The sequence below is a fragment of the Mangifera indica genome, chromosome 8 (assembly GCF_011075055.1).
Source record: "Mangifera indica cultivar Alphonso chromosome 8, CATAS_Mindica_2.1, whole genome shotgun sequence".
Lineage (NCBI taxonomy): Eukaryota > Viridiplantae > Streptophyta > Magnoliopsida > Sapindales > Anacardiaceae > Mangifera > Mangifera indica.
Genome location: NC_058144.1, coordinates 11,389,683 through 11,402,742, shown reverse-complemented (window position 1 = coordinate 11,402,742; position 13,060 = coordinate 11,389,683). Strand labels below are relative to the sequence as shown.

Below are 13,060 nucleotides of genomic sequence, written 5' to 3'. Positions count from 1 at the left end.
ACACATTTTTCCTGCTTTTCCTTTTCTCCTCCAGAAAAATGCATACAGAGAAGCAAAGAAAAACATACAAAGAAATATTGAGCCTCCATAAACAATACGAAGGCAAAATGTGTCATGGATTAGATTAATCGTTGAACCTTGGATAGTATTTGGATTGCATTCATCATGAACATAAACATATTCAAAAACTAAATACGTTATTTAACAATAATTTAATTTGACAGAATTGACATAATTGTTTCCAATAATATCAATCACACTTGTAACTTTATTTGGTCAAAGACTAGTGATGAATCAAGTTTCGAATGAAAAATGTTTCTTCATATTTACTGAGTTAATAAAATTTTAACTTGTAAGTTAATAAAATTGGATATAGTTAAGCTCAACGGTGGTTTTTGAGAATTTGAGCTTTTCCTATGCCATAAAATATTTAACAAAAAGTTAAGGGCCCTGTAAATTCTCCCAGTAATATTATATACAAAATTTTTAGTTTTTTTCTGTTTATTTGTAGAACAAGGCGTCGGAAAGGCAGCGCCTCTTTGTCCTATCTTTAATAATGGCTACTGCTGCTACTTCTTGCCAGAGCTTTATTTTCCTAAACTACAATACTAAAACCCCAAATTTCTCTCTTCCAAACAACTCCATCTCCATTCTTAATCCCGTTTCAAATTCCATTCTTCTCACTGCTCGCTCTAGACCAACCCATTTGTGGCTTAATAGGAACAAATCACTCACTCCTCGTCCCTCTTGCACCAACGGTCTTTCCTCAATCACTCCCAATACCAGCCAGTACAAGGTAATCTTTTTCTTCTATTTCAAACTGCACGCTATTTTTTCTAAAATTTCTTGGAAACCCACTTCATGTTTTGTGAAAAATACTGCAGTTTTCAGATGGGTCCTCCGAGGTTGAGTTAAGATTACAAGTGGGTGGCCAAGATATTTTGAGCTCCAAAGATGTGTTTGTTGATGCAGATGGTTCTTCTTTGATTGTTAGAGTAAAGCGCTCTGGTTCTCTTCTTACGCTTATTGAAACTAATCAACTGTTTGATAAAATAAAGCCTGCTGAAACAATATGGTTTGTAATTATAAACTCAGAAATTGGGTACATTTGTTTTTGAAACTCTAGAACTTTAGTTGTTTGATATGAATACAAAAGGTTCTTTCTTTGAACAGGTATATAGATGACGATGAATTGGTAATTAATTTGAAGAAGCAGGACCCGGAATTGAAGTGGCCGGACATTGTGGAATCATGGGAGTCCCTGACAGCAGGGTCTATGCAGCTTCTTAAAGGAACATCCATTTACCTAGTTGGGGATTCAACTGAAATCAATGAGAAAGTGGCTCGTGAACTTGCTGTTGGTCTTGGGTATTGATCTGTTTTCCTTTAGGTTCAATAGAGTTTTATTAGTACTTTGTTGTCATTGGCAAGTAAAGAAACCACTCTACCGGTCTGTCAGTAGAATACGAAATTGTAAGTGTTACAATTATAAAGATTGGATTAGTAATTAATTCACAGGACTGCTGTTCTGCCTTTATGCTAATAGCAGGCTCTGCATGTATATTTGAGTCTTGCATTTGTCTTTGCTTTCTTTTATAAGCTTTTTACAAAATTTGATATTTGACTCTTATGATTATTCAGGTATACACCTCTGAATACAAAAGAGTTGCTGGAAACATTTGCCAAGCAAACTATTGATTCATGTAAGTTTAATGTTCCCTGATGAGCACTGATTACAATGTGGACAAAGCTAGCTCTTCACCTTTCTTGGAACAGGGTTCACCTTTTGAACACAATTAAAACCTCAATCCTCCAGTGTCTTAATCTGCATGTGTTTGCATATAAATATGTTCCAAAAGGTGTTCATCTATATCAAATAGTAAAGCAAATACAAGCAACTTCGCTGTACAGATAGTAACAAAAATAAGAATAGAAGATGCAAGAACGCTATGCGATAATTTCTTTGTCACTGTTATAGTATATGGTTCAGTTCTTTTGTGCAATATAGGAAGTAATCTTCTTGTTACAGCTGTTTCTCTCATTCCTGAACCATTTTCCGAACTAAGCAGTAAATTTTTGTTGTTCTAGTGCAGCCTATTAAACTGTTGAAGCATGATAAGATTAGGAAATAATTGATATAATAATAAAAGTTATGATAGGATTAGATAATAATGGAATTAAAATCAAAATAAAGATTATGATAATATTATAAGATTAGGATAATATTATGATTTTGAGAGAATTAAGGAATTTAATAAATTTAAACTAGGATAAGATTTTAGGATATGAAAGTATAAAAGGGGAATAGAAAAAAGGGGGGAAAATATGGTTCTTTGGGCAGTTTTAGCTGTGGGCAGCCCCTTAGGGCTGGTTGTGAAGGGAAAGGCACCTCTAATTGCCTTTGGGAGGAGTTGGCTCCTCTTGTTGTGAACACTATTTTCTTTCAATATTAATAAAATTTAAGTAGATTTCTATCAAATGGTATCAGAGTGGTGAGATCCTTGGTAAGGGAGAAGGCAAGCAATGTTGGGAAGACAAACTCTTATCAGAAGAAGCATAGAAGCATAAACAAAAGGGACACCAATACCTAACCCACCTTAAGGACAAGGTGGTTCTCAATGGAGCAAGTAATAATAAAATTAGGAAATAATTGATATAACCATAAACGTTATGATAGGATTATATAATAATGGAATTGAAATCAAAATAAAGATTATGATAATATTATAAAATAAGGATAATATTATGATTTTGAGAGAATTAAAGAATTTAACAAATTTAAACTAGGATAAGATTTTAAGATATGAGAGTATAAAAGGGGAATAGTAAGAGGAATAGAAAAAAAAAGGGTGGGGGGAGAGGAGGGGAAATATGGTTCTTTGGGCAGCCCCTTAGGGCACCTCTTGTTGCCGACACTATTTTCTTTCAATATTAATAAAATCTAAGTAGATTCCTATCAAATGGTATTAGAGGGGTGAGATCCTTGGCAAGAGAGAAGGCAAGCACTGCTGGGTAGACAAACTCTTACCAGAAGAAGCATAGAAGCATAAAGGATAATATTATGATTTTGAGAGAATTAAGAAATTTAATAAATTTAAATTAGGATAAGATTTTAGGATATGAGAGTATAACAAGGGAATAGTAAGAGGAATAGAAAAAGAGCAGGAAAACATGGTTCTCTGGACAGCTTAAGCTGTGGGCAGCCCCTTAGGGCTAATTGGGAGGGAAAAAGCATCTCTAACTACCTTTGAGAGAAGTTGACATTTTTTGTTGTCAATACTATTTTCTTTCAATATTAATAAAATCTAAGTAGGTTCCTATCAAAGCATCATTTTATATATCTGTGAATAATTGAATTGCACCATTGTCATCCCCTCCTCCTTAAGACCTTACCTTTATAGTAACTTATTTAATACAAAAACTTTCTACTTTCCATATTTCATTTATCAGCTCCATTGCAGTAACTTTTATTTTGCTATTTTTTCTTTGCTCAACATTCCACTTTGACTTTAATAAAACATAAAAGTTAAACTGATGTAAAATATCTCTTATTCATTATGATCAAAAGAATCTAAAAAAAATCTAAGTTTCTAAAGTGACTTGTAGTACACATCTTGGAGTGCATTAACAAGTTAGTCAATTTTAGGGATGCTTGCTGAAGGCTCAGACTCTGTAGCTGAAGCAGAATGTGCTATATTGGAAAGTCTAAGTAGGTATGATCTATGGTTTAAATCATTCTTCAGGTCATTCTTTGTTTAGAAACAATAAAGAGTATTCTTCCCAGGTTTGTAACTTTGGTTTCTCTTGCAGTCATGTACGTGCTGTTGTTTCAACTTTAGGAGGGCCACAGGGTGCTGCCGCAAGTGTTGATAAATGGCAACATCTTTATGCAGGATTTACTGTGTGGCTTTCACAGACTGAAGCAACAGGTACCTTTTTTTTCTTCAAGTGCTTCACTTTATATGAGTAACTCTTAGTATTTTACTCTTTTGATGCAACAAACTTGCATTTTGATAAGTTAATGCAAGACCTCCTCTTTATGGAGAAATTTCTTGCAAAATGTTATGAATACCCTTCTGGCCTACAAATTTTTAACTTTATGGTAATAACTCAACATCATGCAAGAGAGCATGTTTTGGAGTTACTATTTTATGGTATCATGAGCAGCAGTTGATCTAAACCTATTCATGCAGATGAGAATTCAGCTAAGGAGGAGGCCAGAAGGCAAGTTCAAAATGGTAATTTAGGTTATTCAAATGCAGACGTAGTTGTAAAGCTGCAGGGTTGGGATGCTGATCAAGCCAAAAGTGTGGCTCAGGCATCCTTGAGTGCCCTCAAGCAATTAATTTTGTCTGACAGGAAACTCCCAGGTACTCCTACTTATATTATTGAACTTCATACTTCACTTCATACATCTTACTGCTCTTGATTGATGTGTAGCTTGTGGCAGAATAACCGATGCAATTTCCAGTTCTTTATCACATTTCATGATTGAGAATGTTAATATTATGTTGTGGCAGTGCTGCTCTTGTAAATGTCATGACAGTGTTCTTTTTGTGTTGTGAAGGTAAGAAGAGTCTTTATATAAGGTTGGGATGTCGTGGTGATTGGCCAAACATTAAGCCTCCAGGATGGGATCCGTCATCTGGAGCTAATCCATCTCCTGCAACATTGTAGAAATAAACTATGTACAATAAAGCAATGCAATAGATTACTTGAGCATTTGTCCTCAAGATATGGCTACTTCTGAATTAGTACACAGACTATTCATTTAGGTATGTTTATCAATTTCATTTACAATTAAATAATAAAATTGAGAACCAAACTTTAATAAAAGAAAGATGCCATAGCTGGTTGGTCTAAGAATTGCCGGGTTCTGACCCGAGGACCTGGATGGCTGAAGATCAAAACCAAAAGGCGCCAGGGTTGATCATAGAAGGTGCTGGATGTGCTGATCCATTCTCTAGTTTCCATGGAGATATTTGTTTCGCAGTTCAATTTTTTTTTTATTACATGAGTTAACGTAAGTACATATTTTCTCAATAAAAAAAGATATTATTGGTAAATTAAAATAAAACTTTAAATGCATAACATAGCATATATTCTAAACAATACCCATCCGCAATTGAATTGACAAGTCTAAAGGATGAAAGAAAAAGTGTTTCGAACTAAATTAAACATGGACATAAACCGAGCTTAAACTTTTCGTTTGTTTAAAATCTTATTCAACTATTCAAGCCCCGGATTAAGCTCTAAGCCCAACTAGGCCTGAAACTCAACTCTGTCTGACCATACCCCCTAGGCTTTCTCATGAAGCCTCTCCGGAGGCACATACCTCCCACGATTTTTTGCATTTGGGTGTGTTCGTGTTTGCGCCCAAAATATTTGCTGCCAACAAAGAGAAAGCAACAAAAAAGTTGGCAGCCAGTTAGAAGAATAAAAACAACACGCACCTATACCTTTTGTAGCCATAGTACCATTGGTCTTGGTAGCGAATACATCGCAAACAATATCATCCAATACAGTCAGTCATTTGAATGGAAGTGTGCAAAAATTGCTTTCATAGCTATCAATATCTCTTCCCTCCACATACTTCACCAGAAGCCACATAGATATGAACATAGCTGCCATATCGTAGTGCTCTCAGCACTAGACCAACTTCTAGTGATGTCTTCTTTCCTTTGTCAGAATTATCGATCTGCAATCAATCGAAAATTTCACATCATATTTCGAATGCGTGTATCCATGTGAGTTTTTATTTTGAGCTTAATTTTGACCTAAACATGGACCCAAATTCCTAAAAATCTTAACACAACGAATAATGCTCCAATAAGCCCAGGCCTAATTACTTAGGCCCGATTCACATGCCCACCAACCCAATCACCACCTAACCTTTTTGATAGAGGGCAACAGAATATTCCTTTATTCAGACAAGGACGGTTTTGACTTTCTGCAAAAGTTTAGCTGACAGCCCATAATTTGAACAGGGATAATTTATCTAATGTCGTTTCTGACCAAACTTCCTTCTTGGAAAAAGACATGAAATAAACTAGTCAAATCTTTCGTTATTTCTAGAAACTCATTGCATCATTGAATTTTCAACAAAGATAAACCTGAAAGAGTCCACTTATTCTTTGGATACTCTGTCAGCATCCACTGCTTGACTAATCTTTAATCTAAAATTCAAAACAAAACCATGATTGAATTCCAGTGGTTATATGCTCCGCACTGAGATTTTTCGGAGGTAATTTGTAATAGTAAGCAGTCTCTTGCATAGCAGAAATTTGCAAATTCTTCATCAGACACCACTAATCTTCGAAGCTCTGCCTACACCAATCACCAGTGCTATTCAAGATTTTACAAAACCAAGAATTAAATATAACCCTAAATATAAAGGGAAATAATAAGGCCACAGAAGAAAAGTATCATTTCCACAAGCAAAATAATGCAGAAAGTCAAAGATTCCAATACAACTTAAAAGCAATTAGAGTCGAACTCATCTAGACTAAAACAAAACAAAGAGTAAAAACAACTAGAACTGAAAATTAACTAAAGAGCTAACATCCTTTAACAGAGTAATTACTGTATTCACAGCTTCATGTCGACATATTTCCAACAAGCATGTACCCAGCGTTGCCTCCTCCCCTCCTCTCCCCATATCTGTTGAGAGATGAGACCATGAACAGCTGCTCAGACTCCAGGAGACGGTCCTAACGATAACTGAAGCTCAGGTAATTTTTCAACATTTTGGTTCAACAGTTCAACTTCTCGCTTGGATGGTACCTGCAAACAATCATCATCAAAATTTCAATTAACCATCAAAAGTTCATTCCATGTGGGTGTATAGAAGACCCCATCCATGCTTTCTTAGCAAGTACCAATGGCCTTTGCAACCACCATGAATCAAATTCAATCAAGGATAATCACTTAGAAGTCTCCAATTAACAGAGAGAGGCAAAGCAGGCAGAAATAAAGTTGATTGTTCCTCCTCTGGTACAGTGGGCCCACCATGGAAGCAAGAAGTGTACTGATATTTCTGACAGGCTCTGCAAACTCAATTGTAGGTTCAAAAGGAAACATTCAAAAACTTTTAAAATGGAACAACTTTTGTTCCATGTTAAAGACATAAAAAATGAAAAGACCAAGTTGAAGATTACAAAAAATTCCCAGTTCATTCGTCTAGTTTTTTCCTCATTCTAATACATAAGTTCCAACAGAAATGGAAAGCAAGTGGTCTACTCACTCTTTTGACGATAAAGAACCATGGGAGGTAATCATACTGCTTCAGATTTTAGGGTTCCAGCAGTATGGTCGCAGAAAAGGGACTCAATAGGAGAAAGAATTTACAGCAAAGCAAAAACCTATAAGTAGTCCTTGGCCTCTCAATTGAGATCACATAGAACGCTTGCTAGATACATAAGGCCTAGTTAATACCGACTAGTCCCATAATGTAGTAAATCAATTGTTTTATAGGGAATTTGATGCTTTTGCAGTAAGTCAAAGGCTATAGTTCCTTGGAGGTGCTAACATTAGCTGTTCTTTCGCTCATATGGTAAGAAAGGAATATAACCGAATATAAGGATCTTTGAGGACACTTTAGTGGCAACTCAAATATTGAGTAATAATATTCAGTTCTTAGTTTCATCATTGACAGGAGTTCAAGGGGCGTAGGTATACGGGGTCCAACATTTTTAATATGTTTTTTGATTCAAGAGATGCAATCTCATAAGCCTTGGAATGCTGTTTTGACAGGGATAGAAATTTAAACCACATCCGACAGACTACCCTCGACAAAGATTGCCTTTATTTAATCTGTAAGTTCATGACAAGAATCAAGACTTCAATACCCTGTAGATTGTCTTCATTTAAGTCTTAACCTAGTTCTTCTCTTTCATTCAACTTCTTCGTACTTAACACTGATGTATAGAGACTCAGACCATGCAACATCTATGCAATAATGTGTCATTATGGCTTCAAGCACAGTCCACGCAACTCCAGGTGTTTCAATAATAGAATTTTTTGCGATTTGTCCAGCATAGTTATCAAGTTTTTAATTCAGTAGAATCCTAAATGCTGTCAAATAATTAAACTATAAATCCTGGTATCGCATAACCAGTATTGCATGCCCATTTAATAGCAGCTGTCCAAAACACTACCTTGCATTGTAGAGCAGTTATTGTTGACCTCAACAAAACATCTCCAACTGTCACTCGCAACTTTTTGACAAAATCATCCCGACTAATCTTCTTCGCCTGATAAAATGTCCAAAACAGAGAAAAAGGTGAGAGGAGGACAAATAGAAGCATGAGACAGAAGTATAGAGTGTAATACCAGTACATTATTTAACATACCCTGAATAGTTCATAATGATTGGTAATTAACTCCATGTCATTAGGAGAAACTTTATTTGAGATGGCAGCAAATAACATAGGAAAAGGCATCCAAGGAGATTTGGGAGCCCTTGGACTGCATGAATTAGTACTAGGAGCTTTTCCCTGAGATCCCCCAGTCTCTGAAACCAGAGGACTAACAGTTCCCTAGAAGATGACAGATGTCAGAATTTAATGCAAACTGAAATATCAATACCATCAGATGCTGATATTAAAATAAGCTAATCACTTCATAAGGATTAAGTAATCCTGATAAAGCAGTAAGAAAGCCACCAAAGAAATTATCAACAAAATCTAGCTCACAGGTTTTAAAACTTCCACTTTTAGAACTTGACGTTACAATAAATCAAAACAACCCACCATTAAGTTCTCTTAATACCATGACTCTAGTAGATAGTTAGGCACCGAGAAAATTTAATTGTTCGTGTACTTTAAAGTCAATCAATTCCTTGTTAGCAGAAAAAACATTTTCTCACAACATATTCAACTCACTAAAGTAGTAGTAAACATTTTATCATTAGGCTACAATGTGATCAATGATTGGTTATAACATTACAGTTTTAATAATTTTTGCTCATTCACTTTCCCATTGTAAAATTAAAGAAAACAGTTAACATGTTCCGGACACTCACAAAATCAACTGCAGAGGATTCCAACCGCAAATGGTTTCGAAGCCCTTGCGAAGATGTAGTAAATGCAGATATTGTATTCTGATTCTCACTTCCAACCACATTCCCTGGAGAGACAACATAAAGTACTAATGCTCAAGTATTAAGAATGTTTCAAGAAATAATTTCACTATATTCATACAGCATCTGCAGAAGACAAGGCCGACCAAGAGGAGATATCTCTACAAATCATGAATCGTAATGATTCTTAAAAACAACTTTTAATCTTTCACATCCAAAACTGACACAGATTGAACAGTTGAAGTCGCTTTGTTGGTTTCCAACAATCAAAACTTATTCGCTGTGTACCATCCGGAAATGACCAATGTTGATTGGTAGCATCACATAATGTAAAGTATGAAATTATAAGTCAGGGACAAAAACTGAAAGAAAATTTTACAAGGAACAGAGAAATATAAAGGTGAAATGTATCACCTTCACCATTGGAAGCAATCTTGAAACTAACAACAAATTCTGGGTAAACATGGGTATTCACATTCATATTCCAGACTGTGAAATGCCTTGGGTTCTGAAGATCATCAACTCCACTGTCAAAATCCTCTGTACTGGGATGATACTGCTTAGTTCCAGGGCATAATTGCTCCATATTTCCCATAATCACACGACAAAATACCATGTGTTGCACACCATTTTCGTCAACATCACAAATATTTACACTGTCATCAACAAGAAGCCAAATAAGTAGTAGCCCAGTAAGAAGAGACAAATAAAAAATTACATGTCAAAGATAATACAAGTGATAAGTATATGACAATAATTCTGCACTGTTATCAATGAAAAGTCATAATTTCCTTTAGTAGCACAAGTTTTCATCATCCTTGTAATGTTGAAACATATAAGGTTATTGAATAAATGCAATAAGAATCAGAAAAGTAACTGTCAAACCTGGCATCAGGAGAGCTTGCAGCAGCAAGATGGACACCAATGCCATATGCGGAGTTAGTTGTGGATGCTCCACAAAGCCCAAGCCCAAATGTCATAATCATAGGAAGTGCTCTTTTTGCAGTAGCAAGCCATGCATATCGAACATTTGCATCCCCACGATACTTTCTTGTAATTTCAAGCTGTTTCTGGAAAAGCTCAAAACGTGCTGACAACCTAGGACTAGCACAGCACTGTATATCAAGTATTTCTACACCACCAAAACATCTCATACCCATTAAAAAAATCTTCTGTACGGCATCAGATCCCAACTTTTCATCAACTAATTCAGTCCTGGCCACTAAATTGGTCTTCATATGCTGATTGTCTTCAATAGCTTCGTCTAATTTTGCATCAGTTTTCCGGTTGCAACTATCCTCAACTTCCACAACATACTGGGTACCAGCAGATTTTTGTGCAATTTGGACCTGCTTAATAACAGCATTTGACTCGCCACTACATTCTTTCAACTTAGACTGCTCCACTCCAGCTACATCAATTTCAAGCTGTAGCTTTATTTCATGGGGCCCATAAGAATCCCTCCGCACTGATTCATGGTCTTTGCCACATTCATTTTGGCAGCAGTTATATGATTCTTCGCCGTTGATGTAAATTTCTGGAAAGAAGCAAGCACCTGCTTCATCAATCCAAGCAATCGATTGTTGTGCACCTGTTTTTAAGTCCAGTCGCAACATATGCAGGAAATCAAGCAGAAAATAATGACCATTTAGCTCAACCTCTACGGCTGCCTTCTTTTCTTGAAGATCTTTCTTCACAAAAGCAATAACATCCTCAGGAAAATCAGTCCAATCACCATTCTCATAGTACATAAGACGTTGTGGTATACCACTTTTCTTGTAATTTGAGTAATAATGGATTAAAGATTTTCTAAAATTACACCCACTCACAACTTTGCTTTTGCATCCATCTAATTTCCTTCGCTTTTCAAGCTTTTGCGCCGACGATTTGCAAAGGGGCAGGTGCTGTAAAAATGCTCGTCGAGGCCCAGCAAAATGTGTTGCATGTGGAGTTGCTCTCTTTCTCTTCAGGCCGAGCACAACTCTAGAACTACTATCCAACACCTTTGCGATCTTTGGATCCATTTCTATTTCTACCTACTAGATCAATCCCTATCAAAAAGGTTAAATCCAAAGGTTCAAATATAAGGATATACAAGAACCCTACTCTAACCTGCCACCCGTCTCAAAGAAACAGTGCCATCTGAGTAAACCGGCAAATCCTGCACAATAAAACTAGTCAGGACACTTAAGATTGAATAGATAAGCTCATACTTCATGAAAGAGAATTTATAAACAAAAATTCATATAAACAAGCATTCAAGATAGTACTGATAGTATAAAAAATAAGCTCATCTAATAATGCAATCAATTGAAAGAATATTTAGGAAAAGAATACCACTTACCTAGCACCACAGTTAGTGTTCATCATATACAAATTCCTCGTGAATAGCTACTCCCTTATTCATATACAGTCCTGAATAGCTCTGCTCCTAAGCATCCAAATAGTGATATACAAACTCATACTCAAAGCCCCGAAATCTATTATATTTCCAAGTCTTGAACTCATTGAGAAATAAAATTGTATTGTTCAGCAATCTAAACAAAAAGATTCAAGATATAATTACTAAATTCCCATGAATACTAAGATCTCAGTCACCAAAGACTACAGCCACTCTTCGTAGCCAACTCATAACCATGACTAAATTAAAATTATAATTAATTAATCATATTCGAAAAAGACAGAACCAGTAAGTAATAACAAAGCCAACTCATGCTTAAATCACTACTTAAGGAAGATTTAAAATTATATATTCAAATATCTTCCTTCCTTCTCCTTACACAAACAGATCATGCAAAAAATGCAGAATCAAATAATTGATCAAATACTTTTTTCAGTAAAGGAAAAAACTTTCCTCATAAATCAATGTAATCAATCCTTCAAAGCTTAACATCAACCAAACAAAATATAATCTGAAAAAATTACACAAATCTTGAAACTATAACCCTAATCCAAGTCAACCACAGAATGATCAACAATTTATAAACATCAATTCTAAAAACCTGTCCGCCAAATCCTTGATAATCTTGGGCAAACAAACAGTCAACAAATTAATAAATTAGTTAACTCCATAATTACACTTAGATCGCTAATTTTTCACCAAAACACGAAAGATCGTCATAAATTCAAACCCAAAAACATATATCAGTACAAATCGACTCCGATCTAACAAATTATCCACTTAAAACATTATTTGAAAAATTAAAAACATACAAATCGTTCAATATATTTAAAGAAAAAATAAAAATTCCTCCACTACGGAATGTTAAAAACCGAAACCACCACGCAAAAAATAAAAACAGAAAAAATAATTCAAAAAAAATACTAAACATGAAACAAGAATAAAATTACCTCTGAAAACGTAAAACTAATACCGGTTAGGGTTTGGATTTTGGTGCAGGATTATTTTCATGAGCTAAGATTTCCTATGTCTATTCCAATTTTTATTTTCATTTTTTCTTTTTTGCTAGATTAAGAGAAATAGAGAGAGAAACAAAAGGAAGAAGAGAGAGAGTCAGAGCAAACCCTAACTACTGGTGAACGTAGAGCGGAACAAAGAAAAAGGGGAGGGGGGTGTGAATACGACGCCGTTGGAAGTGTGATTTAAAAAAAAAAAAAAGGCGAAAGTAAAACACGCGCCCCTTTGACTGAAAAAAATGAGTATTGTGTGGGTATCAAGCCATCTGTTGTATTCTATCTATTAAGTCGGCTCTTTCTCTCCATCTCTCGTCTACGCACGTCGTTTTTGCTTGTGCGAAAAGAAATACTGCTCGCCCACAATAAAGAATCGACCAACGTTTCTCATGGGCAGTGATAACATCACTCAGCCTGTGTTTGTTTTTGTCACAGAGTCCTTTCAATTGTGAAGACTTTTGGGATGTTCCGACGTGGAGAGATTTCATTGGTCGTTGAGTCGAACATTTGGTGTAGCTGGTGAGGATAGATACAATTTGTTTTTCATGATAAAATTATTTGTTTTAT

General features: G+C 35.4%; 2 protein-coding genes across 9 annotated transcripts; one reads left to right on the top strand and one right to left on the bottom strand.

Moving 5' to 3' along the window:
* Positions 1-484: 484 nt before the first annotated feature.
* Positions 485-4,733, top strand: LOC123223892 (probable inactive shikimate kinase like 2, chloroplastic). The gene is made up of 8 exons (XM_044647354.1): positions 485-796; positions 885-1,075; positions 1,174-1,368; positions 1,642-1,703; positions 3,647-3,713; positions 3,811-3,929; positions 4,194-4,370; positions 4,568-4,733. The coding sequence occupies exons 1-8, from the start codon at positions 557-559 to the stop codon at positions 4,675-4,677; spliced, it is 1,161 nt and encodes a 386-aa protein (XP_044503289.1). The 5' UTR covers positions 485-556; the 3' UTR covers positions 4,678-4,733.
* A 351-nt stretch (positions 4,734-5,084) lies between these two features.
* LOC123223890 (inactive poly [ADP-ribose] polymerase RCD1-like) lies at positions 5,085-12,688 on the bottom strand. 8 transcript variants are annotated; one of them, XR_006503884.1, is made up of 11 exons: positions 12,431-12,680; positions 11,424-11,616; positions 9,965-11,240; positions 9,494-9,735; positions 9,023-9,126; positions 8,352-8,537; positions 8,157-8,252; positions 6,584-6,783; positions 6,114-6,327; positions 5,478-5,698; positions 5,085-5,388 (listed from the first exon to the last, which is right to left on the bottom strand). XR_006503884.1 is itself a non-coding variant. In XM_044647353.1 (8 exons), exons 3-8 carry the CDS (start codon positions 11,101-11,103, stop codon positions 6,691-6,693), a joined length of 1,860 nt encoding a protein of 619 aa, XP_044503288.1. In that variant the 5' UTR covers positions 11,104-11,240; positions 11,424-11,616; positions 12,431-12,680; the 3' UTR covers positions 6,405-6,690. The 8 variants fall into 8 exon arrangements, 1 of the variants encoding a protein (XP_044503288.1); XR_006503883.1 differs by having other exon boundaries at positions 5,085-5,698; positions 6,114-6,345; XR_006503882.1 differs by having other exon boundaries at positions 5,085-5,698.
* Positions 12,689-13,060: the final 372 nt, after the last annotated feature.